The 22903-nt window shown below is 45.7% G+C and overlaps 1 protein-coding gene across 2 annotated transcripts in view; it reads right to left on the bottom strand.

Annotated features, from left to right (window-relative positions):
* The window catches only part of LOC136302510 (Golgi phosphoprotein 3-like), a 135063-nt gene that overhangs the window by 64228 nt on the left and 47932 nt on the right, over window positions 1-22903 (bottom strand). For both annotated transcript variants that reach the window (XM_066205983.1, XM_066205984.1), the window contains exon 2: window positions 4037-4168. In XM_066205983.1, the coding sequence (XP_066062080.1) occupies window positions 4037-4168 (132 nt within the window). The remainder of the gene's footprint in view (window positions 1-4036; window positions 4169-22903) is intronic.

The raw sequence follows: 22903 nt of genomic DNA, 5'->3' as shown, positions 1-22903 counted from the left end.
TCTAGCTTCAGCAGCAGTAAGTAAAGATCTGGTTCATGACCACCTGAGGAACCTCACTGAACATGTCTGAGACCTAATGTGATGAATCAGAGTCCTGAGAGAATTAGCTGATGTAGTTATCAAGCTACATGACATTCTAAAAATCAGGGTAGTCAAGTGAAGTCCTAGGTGACAGGAAAAAAGGAAACATTGTGCCCATCTTTAAAAAGGGTAGAAAGAAAGACCCTGGAAACTACAAGCCTGTCAGCCTCACCTCCGGGCCTGGGAAGATCATGGCACACATTCTCCTAGAAGCTATGCTAAGACACATGGAGGACAAGGAGGTGATTCAGGACAATCAGCACAGCTTCACCAAGGGCAAGTCCTGTCTGACCAACCCAGTGGCCTTCTACAATGGAGTAACTACATCAATGGAAAAGGAAAGGGCTACAGATGTCCTTTATCTGGACTACTGTAAAGTTTTTGACATGGTCCTCCACATCCTTCTCTCAAAATTGGAGAAAGAAGGATTCAATGGGTGGACTCTTCAGTGGATAAGGAATTGGTTGTGATGCCTTAACTTGAATGTTTTTCAGATTCTGTGCTGCCTAGGGGTGTAGTTCTGAGCCTCATATTAAGTGCTAGTAAGCTCACTTCACAGAGTAGATAGACAAAACAAATCCTTTTCCTGCTGAAAACCAAGGACAATGAGTACAACTTTCAGGCCCAAAAGCATAAACTACAGTTGACTGAAGAAAGAAAACAAGAAAGATGAGGCTTCGCAACCCAAAGATGTAACTGGACAATTAAACCCCAATATGCAAATGGACCAAAACTTAGAAAAGTGTAAGACCTTGTAAGAGACGGTCTGAAGATCCCTCATCTGCCTCACAACCATCGTCAAGGACAGAGACTGAAACCCCTAAAAGGGACTTTAAAATCTCAATACAGGAGTTCTGGCCTGGCTGAGGTGGGATGTTGGCCAAGTGCTGCCTGCAGGTGTGTTTGATGGAAAAACCCAGCACCCATATCGGAACATCAGAATCTGAGCAGAAACAATGGGCAAGTCACGGTGAAGTGACTGTGCCTGCTGACACTGCACCTGCTGACTTGTACTGGTTGACACTGTACCTGCTGACGACCGACTTGTTCTGGGTTCTCTAAATGAACACACTACAATGATTTCCCCCACCTGTTTGGCCAACTGCCTGTCGCTTCGGAGAGGACTATAAAAACCCTGGAGACCCCCGCTCACTTTTGTGATCACCCCACTGGAGAAACTCGTGTCTATAGGCATCTTCAAAAGCCTCGAGGACTCGACCCTCCATGCTGGTAGCTATAATCCCCTTCCCCTCTTTTCTGTTTTTCTAACTATTCTCTTTTTCTCTCCCTACTATCGCATTTGTTGGCACTAAATAAAGGTGCATTTGTGATTGAGTAAACTGAGTTTGTCCCCCGCTATGTCTTTCGTGCTCTGAGATCCCTAAAACGAACCATCACGAACCCCGCTTGTGTGAGCGGATCGTGACAACCGGTTGTCCATTTTGTCACCATTTTAAGTCCACCTTGGGTGTAACAGTTCTTTACTAGTATGTATAACAAGGCAAACAAACAACAGCAACTATGGCAGCAACAACAAACAGAACCAGAAACCCAGTAACAGCCTTCTCAGCTGCAGGCACTTTCCTCTTTGGTGTAGTTAATGGTTGCAGCAGGCAGGGGTGCTGGCAGGCTCCCAGTGGGCGGAGCAGGTGTGATGATTCCCCCGTGGCTGCAGAGGGTGCTGTGGCACGAGTCCAGAAATCTTTTCTCCAACTGGACAATGGCAGATGCAGCCGGCAGAAAGAGATGGAGAAGGAGCTTCTTTTATGAAAGGGACAGCCAGGGACAGCCGATTCCAGTGGCCCCTCTGGATAGCAAAAGGAACTGTAGCAGGGACCTCAGAGTAGCAAGCTGGGAAGACAGGGATGAGCAAAGTCCCAGATCGGTAGATGAGATGTATCAGAAACTTGGCATCTGTAGCTGGAACTGTGAGGCATCTGGGCAAGCAGGGAGTACAAATTACAGTGTAGCAAAGAAAATTCGGAGCAGTGGCAGAGAAAACGGTGAGGGCTGGGCAGTGGCTGCCCAACTCCTGAACACGGCTGAGAGAGAGAGGCCCACTTGGAGGGGGAGGGGGCTCGGGGATTCTGGGGTTTTCTCCTGAGGCACCTGAGCAGATGGTGAAAGTCCTTGTTTTTTAGTGAGGTAGGGTATTAATAAGGTCCCAGTTCAGTAGTTGCTCTCATGAGCAAAAACTCACCCCACGGCAGAAGAAGAAGGACCTGGTTGGGCTTCTGCAGTAGTAGCAAATTCCTCCCCCCCCCCAGGCAGCAGCTCCAACCGTCCTCCTCCGAAGTCGAGAGCAAGAGAGAGGTGGGAGCTGCACCCAACCCCTTTTCCCGAGCCAAATTCTCGTGGTATCTCTGCCCCTCCACGAGAAACCACCCAGATAAGAGGACAGCAAGTTGCACCCTTCCCAGGGAAACTTCTTGTGTCTCTCTTAAGTACTCAGTCATTATTGTCTCAGCAAGAAAAAATGGGAGAAAATTCTCAAAGAGAAAGAAACAAAAGGAGAACTAAACCCCAACACATGCACTGCAAGCACTAATTGCTACACTGTGTACACCAGTATTAAACTCGTGACTTGCAAGATACACCTGAGTCTCTCAGCCATCCCTCTCAACCCCAACCTACATCTCATGAACATTGCAAAATCCAGTTCTTTCAGCAGTTTACAACTAGTGCTACTGGCTTCTCAGCAGCAAATGTTGCCACCACACCCTGGCCAGAGCCACTGCCAACTGATTGTATGCAGCATGAACACATCAAGAGAACAAACAGGAACAGAGAACAAATGCAGAAGATTTTACAAGGTACTTCAGCTCACCATTAAAACTTTTTAGGTAATAACTCTGCACCTATCTTAGGTCACTGCTCAGAATCCCTATCCCCATTGTCTTGGTTTGAAAGATAGGTGTCTGTCAAGGAAGGTGGGAATCTGCCTGTAAAATGGAAAATATGACCCTATTTTTCCAAATTATTATAACTTTGAAATTAAGGGGCTTTCAGGCAAAGATATGAGAAAAGGAATAACAGTTCTTTGCTAGTAGGTATATGTATAACAAGGCAAAAAAACAGCAACAAATGCAGCAACAACAAACAAAACCAGAAACCCAACCATAGCCTTCTCTCAGCTGTCAAGCACTTTCCACTTTGGTGCAGTTATGGTCACAGCCGGCAGGGGTGCTGTTGGCTCCCAGCTGAGCAAGGCAGGTGCGCTAATTTTTCCATGGCTGCAGAGGGTGCTGTGGTGCCAGCTCAGTCGCTTCTTCATGTGGGTAATGGCAGGTGCAGCCAGTGGAAGATACTGAAAAAGGGCTTCCTTTACAGCCTCACGGGGGCAGTGGGTCCCAGTGTCCCTCCAGATAGTGAAATGAGCTGTAGCAGGAACCTTGGAAGCAGCAAGCTGGAATGGCAGTTTGCCCAGAGAGGCAAACAAAATGTAACAGAAACTCCACAGCTGTAGCAGGAGCCACGGGGTGTCCCAACAGGCAGGGAGTGAGGAGTTAGTGTAGCAAAATACCCAGAGCAGTGGCAGAGAAATGGCAGGGCAGGGCAGCAGCAGTATGGTGAATTCTTTCCACAGGGACTGCAGCCTGTCTCCCCTTCAATCCCAAGAGCTAGACAATGAGAGAAGCCCAGCCCCTCAGGCCCCAGCCAAAATCTCACGGTATCTCTGCCCTTCTCAAGAGAAAGCCCCCCAGCTAAGATAGTGCCTCCATCTGCACTCCTCCCCCTTGGCTACATCTTTTGTCTCTCTTAAGTACCGGTCATTATTGTCTCTTAGCAACAAATGGGACAAAATTCCATGACAGAAAGAAAAGGAAAAAATCCTAACCTCCAAAACCCATATAAAGAAAAAAAAGTATATTTGTTACAATCACCCTTAATTTATAGCTATTATATTGCCTGAAGCACAACACAAAAGTAAATGTGACCATTTTCCTCCACTTACCTTTCTTGTCAATAGACTTTTACGCCTCATTCCGCAAGCCTCTAACTGAAGACGCCCTCGCAATGCCAATTCAATTAACATACAGCCACGCAATCCCGAGGAGATGCAATCATTCCAAAATGATGTGTAACCCTGTGAAGAATGAAAGGCAATAAGATATTTCCATTTCCACCTGAAAGCAAATAGAAAAAGAGGCTTACTGCATTCTCTAAATAGTACTCTGTCCCTCATACACTAGCATCACTAGTCAACACCATTCCTGTACTGAAACATGAAAGACAAAACAGACTCATCCTCTATTAGTTGGTCTCTGCTCTTTAAAAAGAAGGGAAACTTCAGGAAAGAGATGCAAAACAAACCAGCAAGATATCAAGAACAGGGACACAGCTGCTTCACCGTGGTCTTTACCACAGGCTGCAAGGGAATCTGTTCCAGCACCTGGAGCACCTCCACCCCTTCCTTCACTGACCTTGGGGTCTGCAGAGTTGTTTCTCTCACATATTCTCACTCCTCTCTGGCTGCAATTGCTCTCATGAAGTTTTCTCCCCCCTTCTTAAATATGTTATCACAAAAGTGTTACCACCATTTGTAATTGGCTTGGCCTTGGCCAGCAGCGGGTCTGTCCTGAAGCCAGCTGACATTTGCTCTGCTGGACATGGAGGAAGTTCTCAGCACTTCGCACAGAAGCCATCCCTGTAGCCCCCCCGCTACCAAAACCTCACCACACAAACCCAATACAGTTGTTCTAATATGGACTGCCAAACTTCAAGCTACATTTGTTCTATGAACCACACTACCACACTTTTTAAACTATATTTTTACATACAGTTTTGCCATAATGGGCAAAAAGTCCTTCATAACAATGTTTAAGACATTAACCATAACATTAGTCTCTCACAAGAGTAGCAACAGTTAAATAATAAAAAACATGCAAGAACAGTATCTAAGATAAAACAAAATATTTCTGAGAAATTATTTGTTTTTTGAGAAATTACTGTGAAAACACTTGTTACAATCCAGAAAGACTTTCTAAAACCCATGTTGTTGCATCTCTGTGAAAACATCCACTTTGTGCTTCTTCAGAGAAAAATTCAGTTAAAAAAAACCAAAATGCCCTTTCACAAAATTATCCTAACTAGTAGCAAAGACTCACTTAAATCAAGGGCAATGCAATTTTATTTTATTCTTTTTGCAAATAAAAGCTGCCAATGTATAGAGATATCAGACGCATACATCGGAAGTCTGCTAAAGACAAACCAGTCACTAATGCATGCCATTAAATATAGATTTCTAGGAACATGATAATATAGATTATAGAGATGACCAATACTTTAGAAAGTTCTAAAAAAGCTCTGGATCTCTAGAAAGTAATTACTGAAATATGTCACAGACTTTTTTAAAAGGCCATAAATAGAAAGTTGCAAAGGCATTTAAGATTTTGGATAAGTCAACTCAGAGCCGATTTGAGTAGCTGTTACTCACAAAGAAGTCAGCCATTCTGTAAATTAAGATTTTGGTTCGCACCAGGCATTTCTTTGCCAAAAAACATGAAAGATGGTGTGCAATATATACAAAAAGAAAGTCTCCTACACTCTACTGTTTTCAATTAAATAGCCTCTTTACATAAAAAAATTTTTGAAATCAGACTTTACACGAGCAAACTTACAGCTGTGGCATGATAAATATATACTTCTTTCTATTTCCAGAAAGTGTTACATTATTATGCAAACAATTTAAGTGGTAAAATTTTTTTCCCCTTCTTTAGCAATGAAAACTGAATTTATTTTTAAAATATTTTTCGATAAAGTGACCTTAATTATACCACTCCAAGTGTTGGGAATGTTACAAAGTTTAAAATTTTTTTAATATAACTTTAATCAGGGGTTTTGTTTGCCTTTTCCCAGGGGGAAAGGAATTGAAGTTTCTTTTCAAAGGACTGTTTCACCACTCAAGGCCTGATGAGCTTAACATCTCAACAAGACTGGGAGTAGCACAGAAGATATACAAAAAATAACGACCATTAACAAACATCATCTCCAAACATCACCTCTGGCATGGTGACATCTGGTCTGAGAAGAGATAAGAGAACAAGGAATGAGAACCTAATTAACATCAAAGGCAAAGGGATCAATAACCAATCGGAAACCAAATACTAAGAACTGTAACTTGGGAGCAATGAACATTGACCAATGAATTTCTCTGGGTTTTGACTGTATAAGTGTGTGAAAAGCCTAGTAGAAACCATGTGTGATAGAATGATTTTCTCTGCACAACCCAGGCAATGTGTGGATGAAATGATTTCTGTTGCACATCCTGGCCAGAACAACATCCTGGCCAGAATAAAGTAATGCCTTGATTCTCTAAAAATGTTGTTGGAGGGTTTTTGTTTTTCCTGCAGTTTTGGTGACAAGATCATGTAATGTTTTTCAGAATAATTTGTTTTACCCGTAAGAGTTAGTAAAAATCTCTTCCCTGTAGGAAGGCACCCCCCACACCCCAGTGGGCATTCCTATATAAAGGGGTTTCAATTTACCTCTAGACATTTTAGGAAGTTTACCTAGAACTTTCCATACCCTTCTGACAGTACTTGGCTCAGTACCAAGAGAGAAGCACCTGTTGGACCTTGTGACTGTTCATCAAAGCCTGTACCTCTTTCTATTGGCAGGTTGCCAATGGAACCATCCTCAATTGTTAAGTAGAAAAATGAAAGAACAATGGTGCTCCACACATTTTCACATTTTCAGGGTTTTGTAGCAAGTGGATGGGACCTGTCCCTATACTGTGCTTGGCTTTACTTTTGTTTTTGTATTATTTTCTTTCCTTATTAAAACCTTTTTGCTTTTTCAAGACACACTCGATCATGCCATCTCGCTAATTAATTTATGCAATTTGTCTGCAAGGGCTGGACCCTCAGAGGTATTGGGAACCCCAATACTTCCCATTACAGAAATATACATTTTCTCTCTATTTTTCAGTTGACTCCTAATAGGGGAGAAGCAGATCTACTATACCTGGCACAGGCCAGAAAAGGCTGAGGAAGAATGAAATATCTGTGAAAATCTCCAATTCAAAAGAAAGGGAAAAAAAAGCACTTGCACAGTTCCAACCCTGAGGCTTCAAGATACACACATGTTAACAAAATAAAAATGTTATGTTTAACTTAGTTGGTTAAGGGCAGCTATTTACAGAACGTTCTACAGCAGAATGTAGACTAGTTGTCAACACATTTCCTGATCTAATCTAGTGAGTCTCAAGCTATTATAGATTACTTTGTAGATCCATAGTCATGGCAAATAGTAATCAGTTCTTGAGTCTTTAAAAAAAGCATCATAAAGACATGTAATAGTCTGGTAAGATAATGGAGGGTTACAATAGCCTGCTCACCATAAAATAAAATGAAATGAAATGAAATTAAATGAAATGAAATTAAATTAAATTAAATATGTGTTTGTGTCCTAGGGTGACTTTGAATGCTTGTATCCCAAATCGTCTATTCTGTTTGTGCTGTATATTGTGTTCTGTACCTTTAAGACTGGTTTTGAGAGCGAAGCAGGGAAAGAAGCGCCTAGTTTGTTCTGAGACAACAGCGTTCACTCCTCTGCATTCCTTCTCCCAGACTGTGTTCATCTGAAGCACAGACCAGCAATGGGACAGAGATCTTTTTTGCTTTTAGTTAGTTTAGCTAGCTGAGGCAGAGAAGCTTCCTTGATTGTTTTTTTTTTTCTCTTTTTCTTGGGACTGGTTAAACCTGCTCTGGACTGAAAAACCCACAGGAGCACCGGGAGCTTGCACCTGAGTCCCACCAAGGCCTGGACCTGTGGAGGGATTGATAAGAGACTGGAGCGAGCTGAGCTACCCACAGAAAGGACTTTCTGAATTTACCATCTCACTTCAGAACAACGCAACATTTTATTGTTTCATATTATTAATTTTTTATGCTTGTGAGAACTTTGTTTGTTAAATAAATAGGTTTTTCCACTTCTCTCCGAGGAAGTTCTTTTCCGGACCGGTTGGGGGGAGGGGCTGTTTGGGTTTGCTCCCCAGAGGGACCCTATTCAGGGGTTTTCTCCCAAATTTGCCCTAAACCAGGACAATTTGTTTATACAACGGGCCCCTTGGGCCCCTCCTCAAGTGGATCTGCATATTCAGTATTAAAGGCCAGTGTTAGGGCAAAGTCTTGGCCCTGACTCAAACTCAATTTACATTTATGAAGAATAACAACAACAGAGCTTCTCTGGGACAATGCATGTAACACTGCCCAGTCTAAACTTCACTTTTTAACTGCCTTTCATTTTATATTCATACTTAATAGTACTCCTAAAATCCTCACCTAGCACCCTCTACTTGAAAGCGATACAAAATATCTATTGTAACCAAACTGAAATGAACCAAAGGGGAACCTTCTGAAGGAGGAACATCACCAGAGTTACCCAAAACCTGATTTCAGGAAATTCCAAATTCTTCTTTTATGAAAGACGCAAACAAAAAGACTTTAAAATTTAGGAATGAATGCAATTTCTGAAACTTTATTTAAAGACAGCAGAAATAAAATGTTTTAACCCTTTTTAGCCATGATAATCCCATCAGAAAGGAAGATGGCCAATCTGAAAAGAAACAGAAAGCCAAGACAGACAATTACAGCTCCTGAGGAATCTGAAAGTCCTAGCTCTAAGGCAATATATCTGACAGTCTATCAAGAAGACATGAAACTTCAGGGTTTCTCAGCTAGGAGGCAGAAAGCATGTTAGAGAAAGCTTTCACTTCAGCAAACAGTAAATTCTGAATTTACAGATAGCTTGTTTTTCATTAGAAGAATATTTCAGAGGAAAAATTTCAGCCAGCTCTACTTGGATGCTGAAAGATAGAAAACCTAAAGTTCCTGAACTGTTCTGGAGCTTGATTTTACATTTATTAATTCTGCATGGATGGCATTCAAATACTGTGTCGATAGTAGGTAGCAATATAAAAGCTGTGAGACATAAAACTATTGTTTTTTTATACATAAACAACTAGCTAGTTTTCTTAAACAGTGGTTTCTTCCTTGCCATCTATTCTTTCTGATATGTGGCAGACTATTTTTATGGTATGTTCTTGCATTTGGTTTGCATGGCAAGGTCAGGGTGGTGGGCTACAGGAGTGATTTCTATGATAAGCTGCTGGAAGCTTCCCCCATGTCAGAGACAGTCAGTGCCAGCCAGCTCCAACAGGGACCCACTGCTGTCCAAGGCCAAGTCAATCAGTGATGGTTGTAGCAACACCTCTGTGATAACATATTTAAGAAGGGGAAATAAGCTGTTGTGCACAAACAATTGCAGCCAGAGAAGAGCAGAGTGAGAATACGAGAGGAACAACTCTGCAGACACCAAGGTCTGTGAAGGAGGAGGAGGAGGAGGTGTTCCAAGTGCTGGAGCAGATTCCCCTGCAGCCTGTGGTGAAGACCATGGAGACAAAGGTTGTCCCCCTGCCTCCCATGGAGATCCACAGGGGAGCAGAGATCCACCTGCAGCCCATGCAGGATCCCACAGTAGAGCAGGTGGATGCCTGAAGAAGGCTGTGACCCCGTGGGAAGCTTGCCCTGGAATAGGATCGTGGCAGAACCTGTGGGTAGAGGAGCCCATGTTGGAGCAGGCTTGCTGGCAGGACTTGTGACCTTATGGGAGAGCCCAAACTGGCGTAGCCTGTGCCTGAAGGACTGCACCCCACTAGAGGTACCCATGCTGAACCCTGTGGGAAGGACTCATGTTGGAGAAGTTTGTGAAAGACTGTTTCCTGTGGGAGGAACCCCATGTTTGAGAAGAGTGTGAAGATTCCTCCCCCTGAGGAGGAAGGAGCAGCAGAAAGAACGTGATGAACTGATGACAACCTCCATTCCTCCTTCCCCTATGCTGCTAGGGTGAGGAGGAAGTAGAGAATTCAGGAATTGAGCCTGGGAAGAAGTGAGGGGTGTGTTGTATTTCTCTGGGGAATGGTTTTTTCCCCCAAGACCCCTAATGCCTGTAACCATTTGGTTTGACCTTTCCTTCCTTTCTTGACATAATTGGCTGAATTCCAGCCATCCTTTCCTGAGCAGGAGACTAGATAAGACCCTGTTCTTCCTTGTTCTTTCTCTTACCCCCCTGGAAATCTTTGAGAATAAACGCCTTGGAATAATCCTGGGGTAAGAGCCTCTTTTGGAATCTTTCGTCCTGTCCCTGAGATATCCCTCCAAAGCCTCTCAAGAAACTGAGCTAGCCCCAGGGGGCTGAGGGGGGATATTTCAGTTGGTTCCCAACGTAGGTTTTTATGCAATATTAAAAGCCCATGCAATAGCTGGAGTCCCTACCCAGGGGTCTCAAAAGCTTTTTGAGCGGTTCAACTACCCTACCACCTATCAGCTGTTTTTTGCACGGCTGCGGGTGTCTGAGGATGAGTCGGTAGCTTGCTCAATGCAAGAAGCAAGTCGGCTTGGGACAGGAACTTCTGACGCCCCCGCATGCAAACCCACGGTCCACAGGAGACGGGTGAGATCCCTTCGTGTTGTGGCTACCCCGGGAATAGCCCCTAGCTGGGTGGGGAGTTTTTCCAGTGGATCGTAGAAACTGTGTGCTGCCGGGGGCGCTAGGACCCAATATATGCCGGTTGTGTAAACGCGAAGTTTAGGGGTTTTTTTTGCTGCTGGAGCCCCCTGCGCGCGGGGCCGTGCTGACGGGCAGTGCCCGCATTTCGGGGGTATACATTCCACGGGTAAGGTCCCAGAAGCCAGACTACAGCGCTTGAACTCCCCCAGTGCCCCCGGAGTGGGCGAGAAGCGGCAGCAGTGACGCTCTCCCGGAGTCGGGGCTTCCCCACCTCTCCTTGTTTCTTTTGGCTGAGAGCAGGGGTCGGAAAAAGATCGTGCTGTGGTTTTTTTCACGTCACAAGGTAGATATTGGGCAGCTAGCTCTTAAAACATCACAAACATGGGCGTACGGATATCTGTTCACCAAAAGAGTATATTACAAAAGCTTAAAATATTTTAATAATGTTAGAATCCCTAAAAAGTTACTAACACAATTTGTCTGCTGGCTGTAAGCTAAAATCCCACATTCTGCCATACAAGATTTGAATTCCATTTCATTTTGGGATAAAATTGGACAATTATTAACTTTAAAAGTCGAAAATGGTGATGAAAAAGCTTCTTTATTGTAGTGGTTTGAAAGCAAAACAAATGAGAGGCTCCAAGTCAGAGATACAATTTAATAGGGAAAAAAAAGGAAAGAAAGTAAAATAAAATAGATGCAATAATACAAAAGACCACCGACAGGGTCAGAATACAACCTGAGCGGAGTGATGGAAGCGGTCCAGATGAGGTGGTCTTCCTGAAGCAGTGATCCTGTAGAAAGGTCTGGTAGCTCGGGTCCTCTGGGAATCCAGTGGGTAAGCCCCCACTCTGGTGTTCAGAGTCTCAGCTTATATCCAGGCTGGAATGCTTGGTTCCTCCCTCTGGGTGGAGCATCTCACAATGGGATGGTGAGTCATGTGATAAGGCCTGATGGGCCCATTAACAAGAGGTAGTCCAGGAGGGGATCATCTGTGAGCTGTGCAGCAAAGGTGCTGATGGGCCCATTAACAGAAGATAAGCCAGAGTGCAGGAGGCAGGGATCCCTGCCTCACCTGGTTTCAACAGTTCATGAAGATGGTGATAGAATATACTTCAACCCAGGACATTATCCACCCCTTATTCTATTACCATCTACATCATCCCAAATCAATGCCTTCCTTAAACTACACACACACACACATATATATAATGAAAACCTACACACAGTTTTCACTTAAAATAAGGTCTCCTTGTGGTACACAGTGGGTTTCCCCATCCTTTTGCATCACCCACCAAGTGTAACCAGGTCCTTGAGCAAAGACAACCCCACGGATGGGTTTGCCCTTGCCCGAGGTGGGATTAATCCAAACAGTCTTTCCTAACATACCTCTCATGTGTACCACAGGGACCCTATCTCCATCCACTGTGTGCAAGGATTCAGACTGAGCAGGACCAGCTCGACTGATGGACTCTCAGGTATTGACCATCCAGGTGGCCTTTGCTAAGTTCAGTTCCCAATTTTTGATGGTCCCTCCACCAAGTGCCTTAAGGGTAGTTTTAAGCAGTCCATTGCAGCGTTCCACCTTCCCAGCAGCTGGTGCATGATATGGGATATGCTATATCCATTCGATTCCGTGTTCTCTGGACCAAGTGCTTATGAGGCCATTCTTGAAATGAGTCCCGTTGTCTGACTCAATTCTCTCAGGGATGCCATGTCTCCACAGGACCTGCTTTTCCAGGCCCAAGATGGTGTTCCGGGCAGTAGTATGAGGCACAGGGTAGGTCTCCAGCCATCCAGTGGTTGCTTCCACCATGGTGAGCACGTAGCGCTTGCCTTGGCGGATTTGGGGAAGGGTGATGTAGTCAATTTGCCAGGCTTCCCCATACCTATACTTTGACCATCGTCCACCATACCACAGAGGCTTCACTCGCTTGGCCTGTTTGATTGCAGCACAGGTCTTGCAGTCATGGATAGCCTGGGAGATGCTGTCCATCGTAATGTCCACCCCTCGGTCACGAGCCCATCGATATGTTGCATCTCTCCCTTGATGACCAGAGGCATCATGAGCCCAACGAGCGTGGAATAATTCTCCTTTGTGCTGCCAGTCTAGATCAACCTGTGATACTTTCACCTTGGCAGCTCGATCCACCTGCTCGTTGTTATGATGTTCTTCATTAGCCCGACTTTTGGGTACGTGCGCATCCACGTGTCAAACCTTCACGGTCAGCCTTTCTACTCGGGTGGCGATGTCCTGCCAAATCTCAGCAGCCCAGATGGGTTTCCCTCTGCGCTGCCAATTGGCCTTTCTCCAGCGGTCCAGCCATCCCCACAGAGCATTAGCCACCATCCACGAGTCAGGTGTAGAGATAGAGCCTCGGCCACTTCTCTCGTTCAGCAATATCCAAAGCCAGCTGGACAGCTTTAAGCTCTGCGACCTGGCTCGATCCACCTTCTCCCTCGGTAGCTTGTGCAACTCGTTGTGTGGGGCTCCATTCAGCAGCTTTCCATTTCCGGTTAGTACCTACAATTCGGCAGGAACCGTCGGTGAAAAGGGCATATCGTCTCTCACTCTCTGGTAGCTCGTTGTATGGTGGGGCTTCCTCGGCCCGTGTCACTTGCTCCTCCTCTTCTTCAGAGGATAATCTAAAGGTCTCACCTTCAGACCAGTTTGTTATAATTTCCAGAATCCCAGGGCGATTTGGGTTTCCAATATGGGCGCGCTGCGTGATCAGGGCGATCCATTTGCTCCACGTGGTGTCGGTGGCGTGATGTGTGGTAGGAACCTTTCCCTTGAACATCCACCCCAGCACTGGTAGTCGAGGTGCCAGAAGCAGCTGTGCTTCAGTACCAATCACCTCTGAGGCAGCTTGGACTCCTTCATAGGCAGCTAAGATTTCCTTCTCTGTGGGAGTGTAGTTGGCTTCGGATCCTCTGTGGCTTCGGATCCTCTGTAGCTTCGGCTCCAGAATCCCAGTGGTTGGCCTCGGGTCTCCCCTGGCACCTTCTGCCAAAGGCTCCAGGACAAACTGTTGTTCCCGGCTGCGGAGTAAAGCACATTCTTCACATCTGGTCCCATCCTGACTGGGCCAAGGGCTACCGCATGAGTGATTTCCTGCTTGATCTGGGCAAAAGCTTGCTGCTGTTCTGGGCCCCAGTGGAAAATGTTCTTCTTGCGGGTAACCAGGTAGAGAGGGCTCACGATTTGGCTATACTCGGGAATGTGCATCCTCCAGAAGCCTATGGCACCTAGGAAAGCTTGTGTTTCCTTCTTGTTGGTCGATGGAGACATTGCAGTGATCTTATTGATGACTTCGGTGGAAATCTGATGCCGTCCATCTTGCCACTTCACTCCCAGAAACTGGATCTCTCTGGCAGGTCCCTTGACTTTGCTCCTCTTGATGGCGAAGCCAGCCTTCAGGAGAATCTGAACGATCTTCTCTCCCTTCTCAAAGACTTCTGTTGCTGTGTTTCCCCACACGATAATGTCGTCAATGTATTGCAGGTGTTCTGGAGCCTCACCCTTTTCCAGTGCAGCCTGGATCAGTCCATGGCAAATGGTGGAACTGTGCTTCCACCCCTGGGGCAGTGGGTTCCAGGTGTACTGCACGCCCCTCCAGGTGAAGGCAAACTGAGGCCTGCATTCTGCTGCCAGAGGAATGGAGAAAAAGGCATTTGCAATATCAATGGTCGCATACCATTTTGCTGCCTTGGATTCCAGCTCATACTGAAGCTCTAACATGTCTGGTATGGCAGCGCTCAGTGGTGGTGTGACTTCATTCAGGCCACGGTAATCCACTGTCAGTCTCCATTCTCCACTGGACTTACGCACAGGCCATATAGGGATATTAAAGGGTGAATGAGCCTTGCTTACCACTCCTTGGCTCTCCAGCTCACGAATCATCTTATGGATGGGGACCATAGAGTCTCTGTTGGTGCGATATTGCCAACGGTGCACTGTTGCTCTGGCGATCAGCACCTGTTGTTCTTCAACTTTCAGTAGTCCCACAGCAGAGGGGTCGTCTGAGAGTCCAGGCAAGGTACTCAGTTGTCTGATGCCTTCTGTCTCTAGAGCAGCTATGCCAAAAACCCAGCGGTATCCTTTTGGGTCTTTGAAATACCCATTTCTGAGATAGTCTATGCCCAAAATGCATGGGGCCTCTGGACCAGTCACAATGGGGTGTTTCTGCCATTCGTTCCCAGTTAGACTTACTTCAGCTTCCAGTACAGTCAGCTCCTGGGATCCTCCTGTCACCCCAGAAATGGAAATGGGTTCGGCTCCCACATACCTTGATGGCATCAGAGTACACTGAGCACCGGTATCAACCAGAGCCAGTGGGTCAGATGTTCCAGGCCATCGGATCCACACAGTCCAGTAGATCCGATTGTCCCTTTCCTCTACCTGGCTAGAGGCAGGGCCCCCCTATTCCTGGTCATGGCATACATTACTCTCTTCTTGTAAATATGTTTCTGAGGTTCCTTCAAGAGGATCAGTCATATCATCATTCCTGCACCATCTGGAGTTCTGTGCACGAGAGACCGGAGCAACATTGATTCTAGATGGGCTCTTTGTGGTAGGTGTTTCTCTTTTCAGTTCATGTACCCGGGCTGCTAAGGAGGAAGTGGGTTTTCCATCCCACTTCCTCATGTCTTCTCCATGCTCCCGAAGAAAAGACCAGAGGTTACCTCGTGGTGTGTATCCTCTCTCCCTGGCTGGGGAGCGCCTGCTCCTAATGGCAGAGACTCTAATCGGCTCTGGTGGGATACGGTAAATTTCTTCCTTAAGTTCTTTTTTCAGTTTCTGATGGCCTTCTTCAATCAAGTTCCGGACTTTCTCAGCCAGTCTTGTTTCCACAGACGAGACATGGGTACGAACTGGAGCAGTGACAGTGTCCTCGTAAATTCTTAGTTTATTAGCCAAGACACCTACCCTGTCCTCACCTTCCCTCCATTGCAGTGTTGCCAGGTAACGTAAGTACATCTCGGGTCTAAGCCATGCAAATCTCAACCACATCCGTGATGTGCACTGGACACTATCTGGGTTTTTAGGAAATCTCTCATCTTCTGAAAAAATGATCTTCAACACAGCCAATTCCCTCAGGCATCGGATACCTTGTTCTATTGTGTTCCATTTTCCTTGGTGCACTTGGAGGTCTTCTTTACAAAGGTATCTATCCTTCACACCTGTTTGCAGTCGCTGCCAGAGGCTGAGAGATTTTTGGGTTTTCCCAATCTTTTGGTCAATGACCACATCCCGGGACAGCGGTCCCAGTTGCCTGGCCTCACTTCCATGCAGAATGGTGTCATTGGCTGCAGCGTCCCAGATGTGGAGCAGCCAGGTCAGGATGGACTCGTTGGTCTGGCGGGTGAATTCCCTTCACAGGTCACGCAGCTCACCCAGAGATAGAGAGCGAGTGATAATTTCTGGCTCTGTCTTCTGCTGAGTGTGAAGGTCCTGCTGCACCCTCATCAGTCACTATGAGGACTGATTTGGTCCTTGATTTCTTCCTCTGAACGGGGGCAACTCCTACCGGTTTAGGCTGTTCAGGTTTGGTGATTGTTTGTGTGGAGATGCTGATGGCACCTTTGGTCCCTTTCTCCTCGGTGACAGTCTGCACAGATGTGGACACTGTTGCCTCGCTTTTGGCTTCTTTCTCCTCTGTGAAGGTCTGTGTAGATGAGGACACTGTTGCCTTGCCTTTGGTTCCTTTCACCTCTGTGACACTCTGTGTAGACACTGATACTGTTGCTCTGCTTCTTTTTCCCTCTTCCGCTTCCTTCAGAACACGCTGTATCACACCATGTAGTGTTTTGATTCTAAGCATGGTGCGAGCCATGCAGAGAAGACAAAGCAGGACTAACAACAACATCATGCTGTCCTTGGCATCCAGAGGGTACTCCATATTTTCAAAAACTACTGTGTCATGCCTGAAAAGCTGGAAAAAATCATTCTTCACCCCGCTCCACAGGGACTGGGTGAGATTGTTGAGGCCCCAGATGTAGCATCCTAGACCAGAACAAGAAAACAAAACTGGGTGTATATTCTGAATGATGTTCATTTCCTTGTAGTTTATCAAGCAATGGACATAATAGACCAATAAAGCAATTTTAGTACCATATCCTGGTCTACGCAGGAGCACTAAGACTGGCAGATAGTACCCCAGTTGTGGAAAAATATAGAGAGATAGAAATAAGACACATGTAAGCATGTTGAGCATCATAGCGAACAGGTGTCTTCTTCAATACAAAATTGTAATTCTGACTTTTCTCAGTGCCTTGTGCCTCACATTGGGCACCAAAAATGTAGTGGTTTGAAAGCAAAACAAATGAGAGGCTCCAAGTCAGAGATACAATTTAATAGGAAAAAAAAGGAAAGAAAGTAAAATAAAATAGATGCAATAATACAAAAGACCACCGACAGGGTCAGAATACAACCTGAGCGGAGTGATGGAAGCAGTCCAGGTGAGGTGGTCTTCCTGAAGCAGTGATCCTGTAGAAAGGTCTGGTAGCTCGGGTCCTCTGGGAATCCAGTGGGTAAGCCCCCACTCTGGTGTTCAGAGTCTCAGCTTATATCCAGGCTGGAATGCTTGGTTCCTCCCTCTGGGCAGAGCATCTCACAATGGGATGGTGAGTCATGTGATAAGGCCTGATGGGCCCATTAACAGGAGGTAGTCCAGGAGGGGGTCATCTGTGAGCTGTGCAGCAAAGGTGCTGATGGGCCCATTAACAGAAGATAAGCCAGAGTGCAGGAGGCAGGGATCCCTGCCTCACCTGGTTTCAACAGTTCATGAAGATGGTGATAGAATATACTTCAACCCAGGACATTTATTTATTCTAATATTTTTGCAAGCTCGCAAGCAGCTGTTAGAAGCAGAAGAAGCACAGTCACAGATAAATTCTCCAAATAATCCTTGCCTTTTTCCTGATTCCTCCGTTCCCGAAGTGGACGGGCTTAGCAAGTCTCCTCCACAGAAACAGGACTCCAGGACTGAACATAGCAGCCCAGGATTTTTGAGTCTCCCACAGCACCGCGTGGTGGAGGGGAATGGCGGACACCACGTGCTTGCTTCTTCTTCCAAAAATTCCTTCTCCCCTCCTATTCCCACCCCTACTCTGTATCCCTTGCCCAATCCATTCATGCCTTTGGCTGTCCCGCCCCATCCTTCCTCCCACTGCCTCCCCCTCCCTCCAAGCTACGGCGGGGGTGGGGGCGGACCCCTTGCAGCCTCCAGCCCGGGTGGGGATGGGGGTGGGCAGCTTCCAGCCCACAGCCACACTGCGGGGGGGGGGGGGGGGGGGGGGCAATTCCCTTGCAGCAAGGCGACATGAGCAACTTCCCCTGGGACCCCGGGAGAGGGGGTGGAGCTGCCTCTTGCCAGACCCCAGGGGATGGGAGAGGTATTACTTCCTGCCTCCCTGGGCACTGGAAGAGTAGCAGAAATTTTAGGAACTCAGAAAAATATTGATGGAAGCATACCCGCTGTGGCACCTGTTGTTTACCTTGGTAGGAGAAACAACAGGAGAACTTATTAGCCATAATCCTATCAAGATGAAAAGGAGATTTGCAAAATACAGAGAGAATTTGGAAGATCCAGTGAAATTTTTAAAGGCATGATGAGGACAACGTTTAATTCAAATGAGATGGTACCCAGTGACATCAAAGACCTATTCAGATGCCTGTTAACCCCCTCAGAATATGATTTGTGGTAAAGCAGGTGGAAAAGAGCTTTGACAACACTATTACGAGATTCACCAAACTCCTGGCGAAGCAAAAGACAATGATGATAATGATATTACACATGTTCATCTGTGTGGTGAAGGTGATTGGCACTGTCAAGAAAAGCAAACTCGAGTGTTATCCAAGTCAGTTTTAGATAAGATCTGTAATGTTGCAGAAAACATTTTATCAACTACAAACAATTGAAGTTAAGGGCAGTTATGTTAACATTAAACAGTTTCCTTCAGAGAATTTCTTGCAGTTTGTGGACCGTCTGAGAACACAAGTGGAAAGACAAGTGCAAGACCCGGTGATGCAGGCAGAATTGATCAAGGAGATGGCTCAGAGGAATGCTAATGAGACCTGTCGTAGAATTATTCTCAGCCTTCCCCTCGACCCATCGCCTAGTCTCGCACAGATGATAGAAGCCTGTACCAAGAAAGCAGAAATGTTCAGTGCTCCTGAAAGGAATTCAGGACTGGCATCCCCAGAGCATGCGGCAGCTGCGGTACCAGAACCAAGGAGGAAACCAATGTCACCAGACCAGCTTCAGCACATCATCTGCCTCTGTTGCAAAAAGCCAGGACACTTCACCAGAGCCTGCCCACAAAACCAGAAACAGAAGAAGTTCAACAAACAAAAAAACTGAGCTTTCAGCGCATACCCATCGTTAATACAACTACCAGCTAAGACATAAATATAGTGGGACCCACACTGGCGAATGCCTCTCTCTTAACTAAAAGGGGGGAGGATGGGACACACGGTGTGGGAGTGCAGAAAAATAAAAATGCCAAATGCTCAGTTAAGAAGGTTTGGCAGCCGCAAGGCCAATTTAGGCTCGTGACTACCAAAGGTTTTCATTTCAGGTCTACTGATTGGACAGTCATTAGAGTGGATCTGCCAAACATCTCAGTGGAACTGACAGTTTACCACATGGGACCAGACAGTATTTTGTTATTGGGGACACAGCACACACACCCTTAGAGATTGAGGTAGCTCCCATGACCATTAAGGGAAAGGTAACATGCCTTATGCTGTTGGCACGCTGCGTGCACCCACCATTTTCCCTGGTAGAGGAGTGAATTCTTGCCCAAGCCATTCCTGTTCCAGCAAAGATCATAGCAGAGAGAAAATCACCGGAAATCTACTGGGCACAGGTGGTGGGAGAGAATAAACCCTCTATGGCATGCAATCTAGCCTGCGGGTTGGACCGCCTCCATGTGGAGGGGGTCCTGGACACTGGAGCTCAAGTTACAGTTATGCCTGAGACCATGTGGCCATCACATTGGGAATTGCAACCTGTAGCGGGCAAACTTCAGGGAATAGGAGGAATCACATTGGCAAAAATTTCAAAAAACATCGTGCACATTGAGGGACCCGATAGAAAATTGGTGAGTGTCCATCCATTCGTTGCAGAATATAAGGCCCCCCTGTGGGGGAGAGACACCATGTCCCAGTGGGGAGTCCAATTGGTCATTCCTAGGACACCCCAGGATTTTTGGAAATAGCCACTGTGGAGCGCCCTACCCAAAAGTTAACGTGGTTGGATGATACCCCAAGATGGGTAGCACAGTGGCCATTGAGTAAACAGAAGCTCAAGGCACTTGAGGAGCTCATGGAGGAGCAATTGGCTCAAGGACACATAGAAGAGACAAGTCCTTGGAATTCCCCAGTCTTTGTAATAAGGAAACTGGGGAAGGACAAGTGGAGGTTGCTCCATGATCTCCGAGAAATAAACAAAATTATAGAGGACATGGGACCACTCCAACCAGGGATGCCTACTCCAACAATGCTCCCTCGAGATTGGCAATTGGTTGTCCTAGATATCATGTACTGTTTCTTCCAAATTCCATTACACCCAGAAGATGCCCCATGGTTTGCATTCTCGGTTCCCACCATTAATTGAGATGCCCCAATGAAGCATTATCACTGGAGAGTTTTGCCGCAAGGCCTTAAATCAAGCCCTTTCATATGCCAACAATTTGTAGCCTCATTGCTGTCCCCAGTACGTGCCGAGAGAAAGGACGCCATCATCCTTCACTACATGGATGATGTGCTCTTGTGTTCCCCCAATGACTCTATATTCCAACACATGCTTGACCTAGTGGTTAAGGTTTTAACCTCTGCTGGATTTCAATTGCAGGAAGACAAAGTTCAAAGGATGCCACCTTGGAAATACCTGGGTTTGGAAATCACTGCAAGGACCATTGTTCCAAAGAAATTGGAAATGGAGTGCAATCTCAAAACCCTAGCATATCTCCACTCCTTGAGTGGGTCTTTGAATTGGGTAAGACCCTGCCTAGGCCTCACAAATGAGGATCTAGCCCCCCTCTTCAAATATTTGAATGGGGAGAGGGAGCTGGTTTCTCCCAGGGAACTGACCCCAGAGGCAAAGACGGCAATCGAAAAGGTATAGAAGGCCTTGTCAGAGAGGCAAGCTTATCAGTGTGAACCAAACGTGCCTATCCATTTCATTGTTCTAGGAAAGCTGCCACATTTGCATGTGATAGTATAGGGTTAAAATGATTCCTGAGGTAGCAAGGCTGGGGAGCAGAACACCTGTTTCACTGCAGCCATGATGTTAATTCTCATACCAAGATGTTATGCTCATGCTATTGTTTTAACCAAATCAAGAATAATTTTGCCTAGGTAACAAATGGGGGGGGGGAGAGATAAGTATGATTCTTAGTGGAATACATAGGCCTTGGAAATAAAGTTAGATGTTCTCTACTTAGGTCAGGTGAAACTGTACCTAATCATCATATGATAGATGAAACAATTGTCAATTTTTTGATAACCGAATATGATTATTATCTTATACCAGAGTCATGAGAATTGATAGTTACAAATTCATGCTTGGGTAAAATCAATGGAACAATGGGATTTAATGATTAACATGGATTAACATGTATACTTATGTAACAAGAAAGTATAAAACCTTGTCTATTTTGAGCATCTGGTGGAGTTGGATTTGGGGTCTGTACCCCTGGCTCTGAGAGCTCTCAATAAGGCACTGGCATAATCATCTCCCGTGATTATGTGTTTTCCTACGCTAACACATGATTTGATTTTCCAATGGATTGAAGAGCAGAGAGATTCACTCTTGATCATAGAGTGGGTTTTCCTCTCTCACCAAAGATCCAAGACCATCACAGAGCCACAAGAGTTGATAGCTCAACTGATTCGGAAGGCCAGGGTGAGATTGTGTGAACTGGCTGGTTGTGACTTTACATGTATTCACGTTCCGGTCAAACTTTTTGAGGAGGAAAAGAACTCTCCTGAGAGACTGACCAAAGAGATGTTTGAGCATTTGCTCCAGGGCAATGCCAGTCTCCAATTATCTCTGGACAGCTACAGGGGACAAATATCAGTCCACGTCCCATCCCACAAGTTGTTCAATGAGGAATTCCACGTCATTCCTCGTAAGAAGAGTTGGAGACCACTCAAGGCGCTCACAGTGTTCACGGATGCATCAGGGGCTTTGCGGAGGATTTTGGCGAGGGAAAAATGCAATCAATCAATATGATTGGTAAAGCATTGTTCAACTTTATTGCTCATAACATCCATTATTATACTTTTGCCCGAAGTGTTTAGCATACTTGTCAAATTATAATTGGTTAGCTTACACTACTCATCTATACTTGATTGGCTATATCAAGCGTGAGAAGGTTCCTCCTCTTGGCATGCTGAAAACTTTGTATATGTGCTACTGCTACGCTCTATTAACTACAAGTTCTTTTTATCTTTGGCCTGTAACCGTGCTTACTGCTGTCCCAAGGACAGCTTATCTTAGCAGCGCGTAGGCTGCTAGCACTTGGTATCGGGCCATAAGGCCTCTAATTATCCGTGGCCTTGCTCTGCTAACCATTCTTCAACAATTCCCCCTTTTTTATTTTGTGCAACAAACGCAGTGTGTCGAGTAGTTACTGTTTCTGCTATGCGATACATCATCTGTTGCAAGCAGCGAAAAAAGCAAGGTACAAAAAGTACAAGCAGTAAAATAACAATCACAATATTGATTACATGTTGCAGTAGGGAGGTTATCCAAGGCCCTAGCCCGAAAGATCGTAGCCAATCTGTTAACCCCAAGCCTGTGTCTTGCTGCAAATGACTAGTGAGTTCTTGCAACTTAGCTATTTGGGTACGAATTGACATGGAGTGATGTCTCTGTACTACCTTGTCAAACTGCCAGAGCAGTTGTAGGTTTTCTCTTGCCCCCAAGTCTTCAATTAAGTGTGCCCCCTCTAACCCTGGCTGTCCAGTATCGATGTCGCTCTTGCAGGGTCATTAGCAGGACGGATCCATTTACTAGGTATCCATTGGGGCCCTGTGGGGGTAAGAACACAAACATAACCTCTACCCATGTACTGAACCTCTGCGGGACCTTCCCATACTCCAGTCTTGGGATCTCGGTACATGACTTTAAACAGTGGCTTAGCTGCTTCCTCCTTTAATCCCCCTGCGTGGATGACCACAGGGGGCTCCGAGTGGTCCCCCATTACACACAGACAGTTTAATACAAACAATGTTTTTGATAGCATGGTCTGCACATCCACCTCCTCCTTATATTTTAACAGATAATCCTTGAGTGTT

Source organism: Chamaea fasciata, unplaced genomic scaffold, assembly GCF_029207755.1.
Source record: "Chamaea fasciata isolate MVZ Bird 193981 ecotype frontalis unplaced genomic scaffold, bChaFas1.0.hap1 SCAF_29, whole genome shotgun sequence".
Taxonomy (NCBI): Eukaryota; Metazoa; Chordata; class Aves; order Passeriformes; family Sylviidae; genus Chamaea; species Chamaea fasciata.
Note: the sequence above shows the minus strand (reverse complement) of the source record. Positions and strands in the feature narration are given on the sequence as shown.